Raw genomic sequence first — 17,473 nt, forward strand, 5'->3', positions numbered from 1 at the left:
CAAAATTTACTTAAAGGCTATATTAGTTATGGATTGGTATGTCATACAATTTAACTATAAGACTAATTTTAAAAAAAGTCGCTTAATTTAAAAACTTTCTAACTAACTAACAAAATGAACGAAAAATGTCAGAATGTCTATGGAAGTGATGTGTTTTATAGCGGTGATTATGTTGCCATAAGGTGATGCCGGTCGCTTACCTGCTAAAACCACACGATCTTCTTTGACGCCTTTCATAAAAACTACTTCACACTTCACACACACTTTACTATGTCTTTAATTTAGGATAGAGAACCTAACTTTTCTCCTAAATTCTCTGATTAAAAAACTATATATTTAACCTTAACTTGTTCGCGTTTGATCACCAACTTGCCTGATGGAAAGGGACGAGGTCAAAGATGATGCACGCAGACTCGGTAGATATTCACTCTGACCTGAAGAGACCTGGGTTATTAGTCTCGGGAAATAAGGAAGCCGGCAAATCGTTCAATGCTCGGAATGTACTGATCAAAAACGTTGAATCGAAACGTTTGGTGCGTCTTCACGTACGTAGTTGCAAAGTTAACAAAATTATAATGAATTTTAACCTTGTTTATATCAATGGTGCATTATTATCGTATTCGTGATTGCTATAACAGTTTTTGAGAGTTGAAGAGTATGCTCTCTCCTCTATTCTGTTCGCGTATTCATCCCACTGAACACGTCTATCACCTGTTAATCTATTCTATTTTAATTTGTAATAAATTATAATATCGTATTTTATTTCATTAAGTTTATATTAAAAGTAAGTGATCAGATATTTAAGCTCTTATAAACTATAATTTTTGTTCAAACAGCTATATTTTATAAACAATCTCCGCAATACTTCGTTTCTGAAATATTGCTATTTTTTATAACATTTCTCTTTCATAATATAAACATTTTGACTGAATTGTTCATTACAATATCTTATATTGAATGCCATTTTAAAGACAAATAATATATTGGTATGTTAAGAAGAAAGCCGCTGACCTTTTTGAATTACTGCCAGAAGGTAAGTAAAGCAGTAAAGAAGAATGAGAGAAGTAAAAATTAAAAAACAAAAAGGTAAAATACCATAAAGAAATCAATGATATTACTGTGATATAGACATAAGTTAAAACAATAGAAATTAGAATGTAACAAAATGCCCAAAAAAATAAATACATAAATTGAAAACGAAATAGACGATAAAAGATAAGGAATAAAAGGTATATATTAGAATTGAAAATATTTGATAGATAAAAGAAGAATGAACGAGAGATACTAAGATGGATTAAAGAAGAATGAGACAATAAAAAAAAGAATGTGAACAAATGAAGTAAACTGTCCCTGTGAACACAAGATGGGTTGTACGCGAAGTCCCCAATAGCGGGGGCAATAAAAAAGACAAATAATTAGAAGAAAAAGTTTAATTTTAGAACAGAAACAGGAGACAGAATTACAGTTTATACAATACTTTCTGCTGAAACAGATAGAAGTTTTTCAGTCATAAATACTCTTTGCGTTTTTGGTAATGTGTTTGAAAATGTTTCTTGCAGGTTTTGAGATATGATGAAAGAAACATAAATTATTAAACACTTCATTTTGCGTTTACAACATATGATTAACAAAATATAATAAAACACCTGTTAAACTTTTTAAACATTTATTAATAATTAGTATAGTAATATCTAGACTAATAACTGTTATTAACTACTTAAAGAAAGTAATAGTAAAATGTAATGTTATAAAAAGCTTGTGCGAATAATCATACACATCCTAAGAATTAATTACATTACTATTCGTAAATCAAATAAGAAATAGTCGGTGGGAAGTAAACATAGAATTAAATTTATTTAAGAACTAATAATAAATTTTAAACTTATTGATCACTACTTTCGTTTAGTTGTCTTGTACGATTTCTTTTGATTTCAACATACATGGGCACATAAATGGGCACACGAACCGTAGTCAACGACTTCAACCTGTTTCTTCTATACTTTTCCGAATTCTCTTTCAACAGATCTAATAATTTTCGAGAGTTCTGTTCTATATTTCTGTAGTGTCCGTTTACATGAGGCACGTAAGTATTTGCAGTTGTGTCGTCATAATCTTGTTTACTATTTCGAGTTGTTGTTTCGTGATTATTTAATAGTTTTATAACAAGTGTTCTCGTTTCAATGTTTTTGTTTTCATCATATTCTAAGCTTTCATTGCACTCTCTTCTTATGCTCTCAGTGGTAGAAGCAGGAGTGGTTCGTTCGAAAGTTGTTGTTGCTAAATATTGTGTAGGTATTTTGGCATCTTCTCTACTAAATTTAATAACATCTGGAGAATCCGTAGGCCATGTTGGTGGTGGTACAGTGACAGGGGTACTAAGAAAGGGTATTTTAGATGTAACATCAGGTATTGTTGCTTGTGTTGTCACAGGAATTACACCAGAACTTCCAGCGTGATAATCTTCTACATTCATAGTGCTGGTTATTTTTGTACTGGGTGTGGTGTTCACGTTTAAATAAGGTTTTATATTTCTTGTAGGATAGACATTTACGTTAACTATCTTTTTAGCATCAGTGGTTGTTTGTGTATTTAATGGAGTTTTATAATCTTTAGAATTTGTCTCTGGAAGTGAAAGAGGTATTTTGTTTCTTACTTGAGAACGTCTGATAGGAACTGCTAATTTAGATTTAAATTGAATAATGGGAATTGCGGTAGTAATGTAGTTTTTTCTTGATGTTTGTGTAGAAGGATACTGATTTTCCGTTCGAAATTTTGTCGTATCTATGTAAGTTCTAGTAAAAAAAGTTTCATTTCCAAAATCAGATGCACGGATGTTTTCAGAACTATTCAATGAATTTATTTTCATATTAGATTTTCCGTTTGATTTATCAGAATGTTCTTGAACTTCTGATGTTGTTCTGTATTGTGAATGCGTGGTAAGATGTTTTTCTTGTTGGTTATTCGTGATACTTGGTAGGAATGTTAAAAAATCTTCGGCTAATAAGTTGACATCGCTTGGGTTATCTGGTTTAAACGTGAAGAGTGGGTCAAAACGGTGCCGTGAACCTGGATTGTTTGAGTTCTGTATATCTGTGTTATATTTGGTATTCACCGGTTCTATGTAAACTCCAGAAAAAGCGATGTGCGTTCGTGATGGCATCGTGTATATATCACCAAGCTTAGCGTTAAACGTTTTTCCTAGATATATCAATATTTGCTGAAGGTTTTTCATTCTTTGAGCATTCCGATAACTTTCAACCCAAGATTTCGATCCATATGTATTTTCGAAAGATTTCGTAGTGGAACTTTTCTGTTCAAACTTAAAAGGACTCGGACTTGTTTTTTGGATAAATTGATTAATATTGAAATGCTTTTGAGTTCTATAAAATGAATCTAGTCGATTTTCAAACTGTGTTATTGTGTCTGTGTTTGGTACGGTGTTGATATTTTCAGCTAAAGCATTGACAAGTAGTGGCATTCTCTCGTAATACTCTTGATCAAATCCGAAGTAGTTCCGATCTAACCTGTCAGCTATTGGTTTGAGGAGGTTCACAGATTTGTCTTTTACGGATTTGCCGTGGCTTCTCTTAGTTGGTACTAAACTTGTTTCTACTGCAATCGCGTACTCGTAGATAAGTAAAACTACCTGAAACAAAATGGTTGAAATTTGAAATGTTTCATTATTTCTTATGCATACAAAAAGTTTTGGAATAAAGGTAGTGAAATAAAAGATATGTGTAACGGATAGCAATGTTTAATTTGTCATAGTCACTTTAGTAATAAGTAATGAAAGTGCACACTTGTATCATACACATCAAGGTTAATCAAATAAATTATTTAAATTCATGTCGTAGTTTTCATCAGGTTTTAAATTACTTCTTTGTATTTCAAGATACGATCGGGGCTTATTATAAAGTGCCATGGAAGTGAAAAAGAAATCTTCCTTGTCCTTGGACTCTGGTTTCGTGAGTACGTTTACTTTATTTTCAGGTACTTCAGCTAAGGTATTAGTGGGAATACTTGTCGTCTCGTCTATATGTCTGTCTTTATAGTCATTTTCTTGGTAGTTCTCTTCGATCATGATTTTCTCAAAGTCATCATCTAGATTTATTTCCTCTGATCGAAAATTAGGTTCCTCCTTAATTTTTTGATCCAAAATTTGGTACCTAATTGGTATTTTATTTTTTACAAAGAATGTAACGTCATTGTCTTTATCAAATTTGGTAGTTTTTATGGGAGGAGACGTGGTAGTTTTTTCTGTTGTGGAAGTAGTAGTAGATGTAGTACTGGGGTTCGTGATAAATATAAATGGTTTCCTGGTACTTGTAGTTGTTGATGATGTTTCAGTAGTTGTGGTTGTTTTTGGTGAAGTAGCTTTTTCCGTTGTATTGTGACGATGATACAAATAGTGTACCGTTGCGATTGGGTAAAATTTTTTAGCAATATTCACCATAGAATCGTTCCTAACGTTATACCATTTTGTATCTTGTATTTTATTTTTGTCATTTTCATCAACTCTCCCATAAGGTTTCTTTATTATAATTTCTTTGGTCTTTTTGTATGAAGAAACCAATTTTCTTTTTACAAGCTCTAAACTATGTACATCTAGATTTAAGAAATTATCAGCATTATTTGTAGTACTCTTATCTTCATCTGCGCTACTACTTCCATTATAATCAATATCTGAAGGTATTCTTTTATTGTAGTTAACTTTTTTTTGAAATCCAAACTCTGTAGCGGATGTGATCAAATGAAACGGATCGTGTCTAGCAAAACCTTGTTTAGGTATTGGTGCTGTGACTTTTTCCTCATTTGTTTCAGTTTTCTCAATGAACATTGCTGGTGTAGTGATAATATATTTAGGATGACCTTTGAACGAGTAGGTTTTCTGCCCGAGAACATTCGGCTGAAGCAAACTTACTATAGTCTTTAAAGTCTGGTCTCTTTTTATCTCATTCAATTTCGGCGGTATGTACTGGTCGGGCATATCAACTTTCAAATCAGAAATACTGTGCGAAGATTCGGTCGTTTGATTTAAGCGGTGATTTTTCTGATCTGTATTTAAATTGGAAGCACTTGCGTGTATTTTAGTACTATCTTTATCGCAAGGCGAGTTATTTGCTTCTTTAAATGTAGATTCTGTTGTTCCGTATTGTGGCATCAAAAGTTTGATGTTTGATATTAAATTGTTTAATATCTCGCCAATTTTCTTAGGACACTTACAATTGTTTGGTTTTTGATTTATCGGTATTATTTTCTCCGTAGTAGTACTTGATTTATGAGGTGTAATTGTTTCAGCTTTGTTTGTATATGTTCTGGTAAGTGGAGTAGTCCTTTGCGTTTGAATATTATCAAACATATAATCGTCGTTACGTTTCATTGGTTGGGTAGATCCAAAGGATACTCGGTCGCTTATCATTTTGTCAACATAATTCATGATACGTTGATAATCTCTGATTTTTCTTATTTTTGTAAAGTAATCGTTTTTCTGCGTCTTAAAATAGACTATAGGTGATGTTTTGTATTCGATCGCAAGAAGTCTAGAAGTTGGAAATCTGACCCAGTTGTTACGCTCGGAGAAGACGTTTTTCTTGTAAGTAAATTCCGTTGTGTGCCGTCTTTCGTTTACCGATCGTGAGGTTGTGTAGTCATCTAGAAATTTATCGATTAGCTTATTCTTATTAAGCGCTTTTATTATTATTGGCAACATTTTGAGTGTTATTTTGTCGATATTCAAATTTACTTTATCGTATAGTGTTTCTTCGGATGTGCTGTTAATAAGGTTGCCCCAATTATGCCTTGATTTTTGCTCATCGCGTGAATTGAGATTTAATTCAAATACCAGAAGTATGCTCTGAAATGAGATAAACATTTCATGTTTAATCATCATTTATGGACCATATCTTACAAATAAATTTATTTAGTAAAATTAAATTGCATGTTAAAATAACAAAGTTACTTACCACATTAAAGTTATGGATTAGTTACAAAACAACACGATTGATACTAATACTGTTAAATAAACGTGTGATATTAAAAAAAGAAGTGACGTTAGAAACATTAACACGAAAGTCATTATTAAACAGTTTAATATATTTTTATATTATGTGAATTAACAAACTTCAATTTTACAAATAAACAACATTTATACATATAAGTAATATACATATGTATGTGTGTTTATGTATGCATGTTTTCTACCCTTTAACTACCCATTATTTATACTACTACCTTTTCCATACCGTTCTCTGTAAGAGATTGCCTCGTGTGAAACGACCACCTATTGTACTTTTGCGCTTATTATTATGAAACTATTTAAAAGTATCCTAACGTGTACAGTAAAAAATATTAAATAAAATAAAACATTGTAATGTTGATCCTACGCGGCTAAAGAATTATAATATTTAAATTTAATTAAAAGCTTTTCTAAAGTAAAATTTATTAATTTAAAGTGTATCTAGCATATCTACGACCAAAATATGAGATATTAGTTAGATAAAAAAACAGGTACTTTTTATATAAACAGATAAAAAAAGTTTTTGCCGACTAGACCAGTGGTTCAGAAAAATGGTGGTCACTCCGAGACAGTGACCAGCGCTGGTATTCTGCAGAAATATTCCAATGTAGCGTGTTGGTCAGTGAGAGGAAGGTGAGGTTTATCATTACAACAGTGATTGACGTTTCAAGTCATTTAGTCATTTAAACGAAGCACTAACTATCGGTCAGTAGCAACTCAAATATATTATTTTAGATAATATTAAGAGAATTAGAAACATAGCAACGTATTGCTTTCTAGAATAATATTATCTTTATTATGGCAATAATTTTTTGAGAGTGGCAGCCTAGCAGAAGGTAATTGTGGCTTTGATTTGAGTTATAATCCTAAATATTTAATTCAAAATTTGTGCATTGATTGTACAGGATTTCCACCGATAATAAACAAGCTTCCAGAGGATGGGCATCAGCGTCCTCGACGTACCATAACACCACATTGCTAACGCCAACCTGCCTTCCAAACGTGGAGACGATATATCAACCTAGGAGTCCTTAGGGGAAACTTCTACCTTCCAGGACGACGAATATTTTTTAAGTAATGCTAATGTAAAAGAGAGTAATGTATAGAATAATTTATCGACTTTCCTCTTGAAAATTGTTTGGATATTGATACCGTAATTTTTCGATCCTTAACCGATATTTCATACTATAAAATCATTTAGTACATGAATATATCTCCGTAACCACTGTACCGAAACATTTTTTTGAATTAAAGTTTAATCGTTTTTATAGATTCTCGATTCTAACGCAAATATGTTTATGCTTCACTGATTTTAAGGTAATTATTTTAAAATATCTTATCTTTGAATGTCATTAAGTATAAACTTTATTGTTATCATAACTTTACCCCGTGATTTAATCGTGATTTACAAATATGTTACTATTTTTATTAAAATAACTTTGTTATTGAGCTTCCTTTATCATATCGTCCAGAATGGATAACACTATCGTTAAAAAGTAAGATGAACTTGTTTATAAAGTGTAAATTATTTATTCTTCTAAATCAATAAATTCATCTTTCTACAAAGTAATACGCATCCAACAAAACGCACTTTTGCCACAACTTTTTCCAGTCCTCGAAACAGTCGATTTAGTCTTTTTACAGTTTAGCCTTCAAGATCTTATTCGATTCAGTTATTATCGCCTGAATCATGTCAAAAAGGCGTTACCTTTTCTAAGTTTACGAACGACATGAGTCAAGTTTTTTACCTTTTTTTTCTAAATTGTGCGATTTCGGCACTATTAGACGCGTTTTTTTAACACAAAACATCCTTCAATATAGTTTTTGCTGACACAAATGGTATTACAACTTTTGACAACCAGACGCTTATCAAATGTTGTAGACAGTTCTACCAACCTAGGAAAAAAAATTACCTGCGTTCCTAATGTCCGGGAGTTTTAAATGACAATTTCATCTTACTTTCTGAACACAGGTATATTTAAACCAAAAGGAAGTAAAGTTTATCACTTGTACCAAATTGTATTTGGTCCAAAATATAGGACGGCGAGTTAAATTGCGAAAGCGATTTTGCTGTATTTTTTCTATATTTCTTCCGTAGATGTGGGTGACCAGGAACATTGTTATACACGCAGACTGTTATTGGACTATTTTTGCAGGACTAGGTTAAAAAAACTAGATCGAAGTGTTATATCTGATGTTTAATAGTAAAACCTTCTTAAATATCCTAAATAGGTAGCATGTATATAAGTATAATAGATATGTTACACCTTACTTCAAATTATCTGTTTGTTTGACCTAATTACTTTGTTAAGTTTACTAAAGAAAAAAATAACTTCAAGCCCTGAACAAAGTTACAGAAAATAGATACGGAAGTCATAGTATGCCTTAGAAGCAGTGAGAGAATTATTATCGCAAATAAATCGGAACACAAACCATTCATATTATCATTTTGACAATGTATTAAATTTATCATAATTACGACACAGGTGTCAAATTAAATCCTTTTTATTTAAATGAAAATTCGCTTTTGAATAATAATTACATTAGAAATTATCTGGAATAAAAATATAATACAGTTCATAATAATACAATTAACTAAAAACTTTAAGAGCGATTACTTTAATAAATGTCTTTTTTATTTCCCGCCAAAAGAAACGTCACGTTGACAACATTTCAGAATTACACATTTAAAAAATAATATAATCAGGAGTGATGTTAACATGCCAGCAAACATGCAAGAACAAGTTTTTACGTGAAATTTTGTCTAAACGCAGTAATTACATGACAATTCGATGTTTTTATTTCATTCGCGTTTCTTTGGTAATCGATTGTTTCCTTGTTATTTCACGTAGCCAATAATTGCGATGAATACATATGAGAAATATAAAAAAATATGCTTAAATTGAAAACGAACGCGTTTATAATATCGATTTGGGATTGTTGTATTAAATAGTAATATAATTTTTTATATAGTAACAGTTTGATTACACATTTAATCTTATGTTTACCTATTTTCTGTTAGATTTTTGATGAAAATCATTAAAAATATTGGTCGTAAAGCGAAGCTACATCGTCTCCTTTCATTGTCTTAATGATTTCTTAAATTATTTAAAAGCTAACTAATCAACATGTTATATAATTTATTTTACTTTTAAAATTTAAATAGAAACCGAGAGATTACTATTTAATAAAAAACATAAATTGTATTTATGTTTTAAATTTATTTCGTTGAACTCTTGAACACACATTGATTATGAAGGATGTGGTTAATTTAATATTCTTTAGCATAGCATTTAGGCAAGCACCATCATCATAATCGTCATAATTTCAGCATAAGAACGTCCACTATTAGACATAGGCTCCATCATAGATTTTGAATATGGTTGGAAGCGAACACGACCATGTAAAAATGCTGCCAGAAAGAAGAAACCTAAAAAAGAAGGAATCTTCAACATCGATAGCAACAGTTACGGAATGAAGTCTGTCCTCCCCAACTCCACCAGAGAGAGGAAGAAGTAGAATACCCGAATCACATAGACGCGCCACATAACATTCGAGTGGAGCATGAGAACGAGCAGAACTAGTAGTAGGAGAATATCAAATTTTATCTGATTGGAACTGCAGATCGGAGATCTGCGAGACCTGATCGGTGAAGTTGTAACGACTCTACAAGGTTATCAAAGCTGACAGCTACCAGAAATTAGAGATGTTAGAAGCAGTTTGTACCCAGCGTTTTACATTGACCTTCACAAGGTCGTCTGCCCACATTGTGGGTCACAGAGATCTTACACTACGCTTGCCAGTCTATCATATCCTTCTTTAAATCCTTACGCCACAGTGGTCGTCTATTCTGCATTATGTGTATTTTAAATTGCCATTCCATTGGGCAAAGTTAGTTACTTTCCCTAGTTCATAAATCTTCTCTATTCTGAGTAAAAAAATCATATCTTAGACTAATTTAACCACAATCTATTAGTTATATGGTCGTCGGTGATAACGGCCTTCATTATTAAACATTATACAAAATGTAATATAATCATTTTGTTTAAACTTCTCCATTAATTTAAATTAAAAATAATGGATTTATTAATATTGTTTCTTCGCATCACTTTTTCTATTACTGAGGTTCGAGATTGTTGAATAAAGCAGTCTTTGCTTCAAATCTGCGGGTCCGCTGGCCAGCAGTTATGGCAATATAATCGTCGTGTACATTCAGTAAAATATTTTTAAATGAATGTGCACAAAGACATACTGCATCTCTTTCTCACATCGTTATCCTCGATGCTGAGGGTTGTGATCTCATGGACATGGAGTTCATCTTCATACCGCACCACCTGTTCTTTGGCAATACTCTGCGCAGCATGAAGTTTGGTAACAAGAGTCGAGCTAATTCGGCCGACCATCTGATGGAAGTACGATCTCTTGGACTTTCGTCGTCGACTTTTCCAGTTGTAATCAGTTTTTTAAGCTTTTCTTCGGGTACAACTGCATTAAATGGCATAGGTAAATGTAAATTTTTTTCCAGCCTATATCTCGTAAGCAACAACGTAAGTAACAAAATGATTGACCGATTTGTTTTTAGTTTTTACTGTAATACAGCGGTCTCTTTATATTATGTAATCTAGGAAAAGACGCCACGCTTTCTTTTTTTTTTCAGGAGCACGAAATTCTCGAAAGTTTTGAGTGATTAAAACTTTCCAACAGAATAACTGATGCTGGTTTATTGTATATATCTCCATTGATATGGTATTAAAAGACTGGTGAAGACTAATGTTCTCTGGTTTATATATATATATATATATATCGTGTAACAACGTTATTTTAAAATAAAGAACAAAAGTGTTTTTTTTAATATTGTGTTAAATTTTATATTGATTAAAATGCTAAAATAAATAGAGACAAGAGTATTTTATATTGTTTCGATTATATAAATAAAATATGGCGTAATTTTTAATAATCTTGTTATATTTAAACTAATATGATATGATAGGAAATAATGATCTAAAAGTATTACAATAGTTCCTGATTAAGTTAGATTAGTAAACATAAAAACGTTATAAATAAATTTAACACGATTATAACATGCTATGTTATATTATAACAAAAAAGCTAAAACAATATAGCACGTGCGAAATAATCAAGCTACATATGACACTTTTTGAAGAACTAAATATAGCATTAACACTTACAACGATAACGGTGACGGTGATGGCTGTTGATACAGCTGCACATGCGCATCCTTGTCTTATCTGCCGTTTCCTGGACAGCCTGAGAAACTCCTCGGTCCGCGCGTCTATGGTTCTATACAAACCAAACTGCCTGACCCTAGAGCAGGCGCTAGTTACGGACTGGTCACTTGTCATTTTGCTAATCACATAACTAGAAACGAAAAGATGGCCCTCTTTGTTTGTTTGTTTGTTTGTTAGGTAGGTAAACACGCGCGTCGTATGCGTCCGAACAGAAAAATGCGCCGGATTCTTATGCGCTAACCATAATGTTTTCATTCGAGATTGTTTCTTCGTTCAAAATAGAGTTGGAGAAATTATTTTCATATCGATATACTTGGAAACTGTTTTTTTTTTATTATTAATTTTAATTTGTAACACTATGCCGTTTGGTTAACAATTTTTTTTTCCGTTTATTGAGCGCAGACATTTAGGAGAGTGATTGCTGCTATTTGATACGGGTCTTTCTTCTCCCAGCTGCGTGACACGACACCGTTTTATTATGATTTACAATTTTCATTATTAGTAAATACAGCTAAAAAATACACATATAAACAATGAAATTTAAAACTTTTACTCAATTATATATTAATTGTTGAATTATTTTATTTCAATTCGCTACTGGGTCAAATTATCAAAAGATTTTCATTTTTTTTCAGAGGAGGTCTAGTAAGTTGTACGGAGGTTATGTATTCTGTATGTCGGAGGTCATGTATTTATTATATTAAGGTATTCGCATGGTACGTAAGTATTTTTTGGATATTTTTAATATAATTATAAAGGAATAGGCGATTGCCTTCTATCTCACCTGATGGAAAGTGTAGATGAGGACGAAGGTGGTACACGACATCCAAGAGAAACCAGTTCACTCTACCCTCAAAGGATCAACTCATCAGGAACTACTGGTTCCATTTAAATAAAAGGATGTGCTTTTTTGAATGTACTAACACACGCAAATACGTTCACAGATACTATTTTGTTCGAGACAACTAAGCAATACTTACCGTAATTCCTTCCTTTATTCAAACGAGTGTATGTATTTATTATTATTGCAGTTTGTTTTCCACTTATTTTAAATATTTGTGTTGTATGCAATAAATAAATTATTATATGCAATAATATATCTATGTACATATATTTTTAATCGATAAGTGTTAAGTCAATTTCGCTATAATATCGATATATGATTTATTACAACACGAACATCACTAAAAGCATCAGAGCGTGTATCGTTGCTCAGTGGTGAGCGTTCGCACTCGTCGAGAGAAATTTTTTATTATATCTATTATTAATTCACTAATCGCGTTTATTTGTCTGCTTGTCTGTATTATAAGAATTTAGGATAGCTTTTATAACACTAAATTTAATTATTTTATAGGTTTACATATTTTTTTACGGAACCATTTACAGACCAGTGGAAGATGAACATCTTTTAGTATTTTAATTATATATGCCATAATATTTAAAATATTTTAGATCTTTGAAATCGCTTTAAAAATCTAACGTTTCACTTTTTTATCTGAATATGAAAATATATACAAGAAATTAACACGTAAAAGGTAAATACCTATATGTATATACGTACTTGAAATTGCTAGCAGATATAGTGCATATAAGCAATGTAGCCTAGTGGTTGAAGACTGAGGCTTATTCGTAGGTCATGGTTTCGATTCCTGATCTTATATATAATTCCCACTGTTTGCATTAATTATATGAGTTTAACACTGCTTATGTACAACTTACGAACAAGTAATGTATATATATATATGTAATAACAACACTTATGAACAAGTATATACCATATAATACCCTCCGCAGCCAGGTGTAGTTTAGGCTAGATCCTGTGATGGGAATCTTATCTTATCCAGATAATATGGGAGCCATCTTACATGGGGTACCAAACGCGGGTTGGAGTCAGTGCTTTCTTGGTAATATACAGGAGAGGTGTGTCGTACAACTCCATCACCTGCTTGAAAAGTCAGGGAGTGCGTACGCGCACGGGACATTTATCTTAAAGAGTACTGCTGTCAGAGACTGTGTTCTCAGGCTGGTATACTGTATCCATTGGTATAACCTGACAGTAAGAAATTTTTTCCAGATTTTTTCCATTTCTTGAAACAAGTTTCCAGAAAGTATGGGCGGCAGCGTCTTCCGTGTACTATAATATTACATTGGGATTGCCAACTCGCTTGCCGAGCGAGGTGATTATAGAATATTCTATATATTGAGGGAGCCCTATGCCTCTCAGTAGGTGTCTATGGGCTAAAACGACGACGAGGATAGTCCATATGAAGTTATTCTTGCTAGTAATAGACTTAGAGAAACAACTTTTCTCCTCAAAAGTAGAGCTAAATAATAAACCACAGTAAAGCAAGCTATTCGATATTTGAATATCACTTTAAAACTGTCACAAATTTCAAACCGTTGTTAAGTATTGCGAAATAAACACCAACACGTATTTAATTATAACAATTGTTATATTACATAGACAAGGAATATTGTAATCTGAGTCCTTCTCATTGCTTCGTTATTCTTAACACTAAGAATCGGAACCTTTTCTAAATAGTCATATAGAGGTGGGTTTTCTTGGGAAAATTTTGAATATTTTTTTTTAAAGCCTTGACTTGAATTGTACTTGTATAAGTGCGCTGGGTTGTTATAATGTAAGGTAATTTCCATTCTCCTAAAGTTCAACGTTGATGTTTTACAATAGGTACCTTTCCCAATCGTCCTTTTGCATCTGTGTTTGCTACCAGCATAGACAGAGTTGCTTTGCTTACATGAAATATGAAGGTTTAAAGAAAATTTCTAATGTCTGGGTTTGTCTAAAGTCTAACGTTTATTTTCAACCAGACGGTATCTAGTCTTTCATTTTGAAGTAATGACTTTCAAAACACATTACTTCAACATTATTTCAAACATATAACGTACACAGCTGTTAAATTATTAAATGTATTCACTTATTACGTTACATGTATGTGTAAACCTTCAAATGTACACTTCGTTTCTGTTAATTATTGTGTTATATCAGGAGGAGAGAAAGTAAAGTCGCTTTCTTAAGTTAAATTCATACTACTACATTTTTAACAAGTATTTATTTCTAATCAACAATATATTCACTTTCGTTATTAATAACCTTTTGCCGTCTAATATACAAAATATGTCGACAAAAACGACATTACTTTCCGGTGTCCCTAATATTTTTGGGGTATTTTTTTTTAATAGCAATGGTTTTCCGAGGTTTTAATATTATAATCTGCATGTACTCATTATCATCGTTACAGTTAAAGGACATCCATTTCCAAACATTCATCATGCAAAATGATGCTTCCGTCATAAATTTACAGTAGAACCGATTAGAAGAGGCCATAGAAGCCAGGATTCTTATTTTAATTTTGAATTCAAGCCTTCCCTTATTCCGTGCCTTTTGCTTCTTCTTTAACTTTTTTTACGTTATTACCTGGAATATGCCTCCTTAATATAGACTGTATTTTAGAATTTACTTTGTATGTATTTAATGCTAATCTTTCATATTTTTTTTTAAATTTTAAAATAACTGTTATTAAGTACACCACTGAATTTAAAATTGCCTACTACGCAAGAAGACTCTTTGAAGTTGTTTTATATTAGTTGTAATTGTATTTATAATTGTAATATCATCTATTGTCTGTTTAATATAAGATATATAAATGAATAATAACATAAGTCATAAATTCCTTTTTAAAATTAATGTTGGGTCAGTCTACTATACTACCGTTTGGTCTAAATACATCTGAAAAAGACTTCTTTACAAGGTGACCCGTTGAATAAGGTTTCTGCATTTTTTTTTTTGTAATTATAAACATCTCACAGCAATTTAATTATCAACCTCAAATCCTTTGTATTGTTCATAATTTTAAAGATGATGAAAAACACTGTTAAGATATCCTTCATAGAAGACACAGAAATTTAGATAATTCGAAATTCGAATTAAATAAAGAGAGCTTACAATGAACACGTTACCTAAAAATATATTTTATTTCCTTCATTAAATATAACAAAAATTTATATTTTTTCCGTAGTGCCGTAGATATTTTATTTGGAAGCGAGCAATGCCGAAGGTAAACACTAGTCGTTCGTAATGATCTCTCCAAACAGTTTACTAGCGGCCACTAATCACATACAAAACGCTTTTATCTCAAATCTGAGAAGTTGAAAATCGCCTCGTGAGCTACGTTTTATGGGAAAGTGATTCCGACAATTATTACGACATTTTTGACTTACATTTTCAATGAGTGTCTTAAACTAAACACAAGGCAACTAGCAGTAAACAAACTATACATGTATTACACACAATTAAAACTATACAAGGTATGATCCGAATATTTACGCAAAAAATTAATTTATGTTTAATACAATTACTGCTTTTAATACTTCATTTGCAGAACGACACTATTGGTGTTTAAATGCATTAATAAAACATTAAAACTTTTTTTTAATAATTACTCTCAAATAAATTTTATGTTTAAAACTAAACAATAGAACTGCTCTATACGAAAACTTATATGTATGTATATATATATATATATATATATATATATATATATATATATATATCATATCATATCCCATCTTAATTGCCTCGCTTAGCAGGCAGGTTGGCGATCGTAGAATGGTATTATGGTACACAGAGAACAGTGGAAATCTCTGTGTACCATAATACCATTATATACAAATATAAGTAATTCACAGTGTGAATTTTTTAAGACCGTATTCCCATAATCGAATCCGCGACTTACGAATGTAAGTCACAGTCCGCTGGGTTACCACGAATCAAGAATTATTTACAATTTACGTTGTAATGAAAATTTAATGTGTTAGTCGGTTAGCGTTATTTCATAAACAGAACACGCAGAAGCTTGTATATACACATATACAAACAAACTTTTTTTATAGCTTATAGAGCGAAGTATTTGACCCCTGTCTCGCCTTATGTAAAGTAAAAGCGAGGTCTACGATTATACATGCTTGCCTATAAAAAACCTATTCACTCTTACCTCTAAGATTTCTGATTTCATGTCATAAAGAAATTTCTAGATATCTATTGTCAACGATGCTAGTCGTTAAACTTTGTTTCATACAAATTGTATTCGCGGAAACTAAATGGTCAGCGAACTAAAAACCGTATTTTGAGTGCACGTTTCATGTTCTGAAAACAATGTGTTAAAAATAACTCACAGTAAAAATAAGGAAATAATTTAAAATCTAGTTAGTAATAAATACATTTAAAAACTTTTAAGTTAAACGGTTTTTTGATACCCATATTGTGATGGTTTTGGAAAAATATGTACCTAGTCTGCCATATTCGAACGGCGTCCATCTTGAATTTTAAATTTTGACATTATCATCGTGTTTTACTAGTGTAGCCCTTTCATTTGATATCCATATTGAGGGGGTTAAGGAAAAATACGTAATCCGCCATTTTAATCGGCGGCCATCTTAGATTTATAATGTTATTGATTTTATTATATTGTATTGTAATCTAAATTAAATGTGTGTACCAAATTTCAGATCAATCTGACAACGGGAAGGTGCTTAAATTTCAATTTCTAATTTTGATTCAAATAAATTCCGTACGGGTCGAACTAAATAAAACCGTTTAAAAATAAAGCTGTTTATGAAGATGGAATTAAAACAGTGAATAGCAATAAATAAAATTCAGGAAGTTAGTGATAAGAGGTAAACATTCTACTTGCAAAATATCGAAATATGAATAATATTGTGTCACGTAAAATTAACAAGCATCTATATATTAATAGCGAATTTGCGTGCTTCACACCATCATTGCCCGCGAAAGTGTTTGCGGATAGATTCTTACGTAAGAGTAATATTTCGTTAGTTATATTGTCTATGTATAATCGAATATAAAATTCGGACGATTTGCATAATAGTATAATAAATGACGAAATCATTAATTTCCATTAAATCAACGTTTATTTTATTCAATTAGACTTTAACTTTCGAATGTTAAGTTATTCTATAACAAGTTCGAAGGATGTCTCTCTAGAACAACTAAGTATGCAAATCGTAGTCATAAAACATGAATTTAATTTGATTTATGTATAGAATGTAATTATTAACTTTTATGTTTTTTACTTTTTAATACGAATATAAAATTATATCTAACCATCTTAATTTTAATTACAAGAAAATACTTATTTCTCGTTTATTATTATAAAAGCTGTGAAGTGAA

The 17,473-nt window shown here is 31.4% G+C and overlaps 1 protein-coding gene across 1 annotated transcript; it reads right to left on the reverse strand.

The window, feature by feature from the left end:
• Window positions 1-1,882: 1,882 nt before the first annotated feature.
• Window positions 1,883-13,204, reverse strand: LOC137931140 (uncharacterized). The gene is made up of 3 exons (XM_068774541.1): window positions 13,140-13,204; window positions 11,206-11,395; window positions 1,883-3,646 (listed from the first exon to the last, which is right to left on the reverse strand). The coding sequence occupies exons 1-3, from the start codon at window positions 13,202-13,204 to the stop codon at window positions 1,883-1,885; spliced, it is 2,019 nt and encodes a 672-aa protein (XP_068630642.1).
• Between the last annotated feature and the right edge of the window lie 4,269 nt (window positions 13,205-17,473).

Source organism: Battus philenor, unplaced genomic scaffold, assembly GCF_028537555.1.
Source record: "Battus philenor isolate CCGP_79_NKW_IND1 unplaced genomic scaffold, ilBatPhil1.0.hap1 SCAF_7, whole genome shotgun sequence".
Classification (NCBI taxonomy): Eukaryota; Metazoa; Arthropoda; class Insecta; order Lepidoptera; family Papilionidae; genus Battus; species Battus philenor.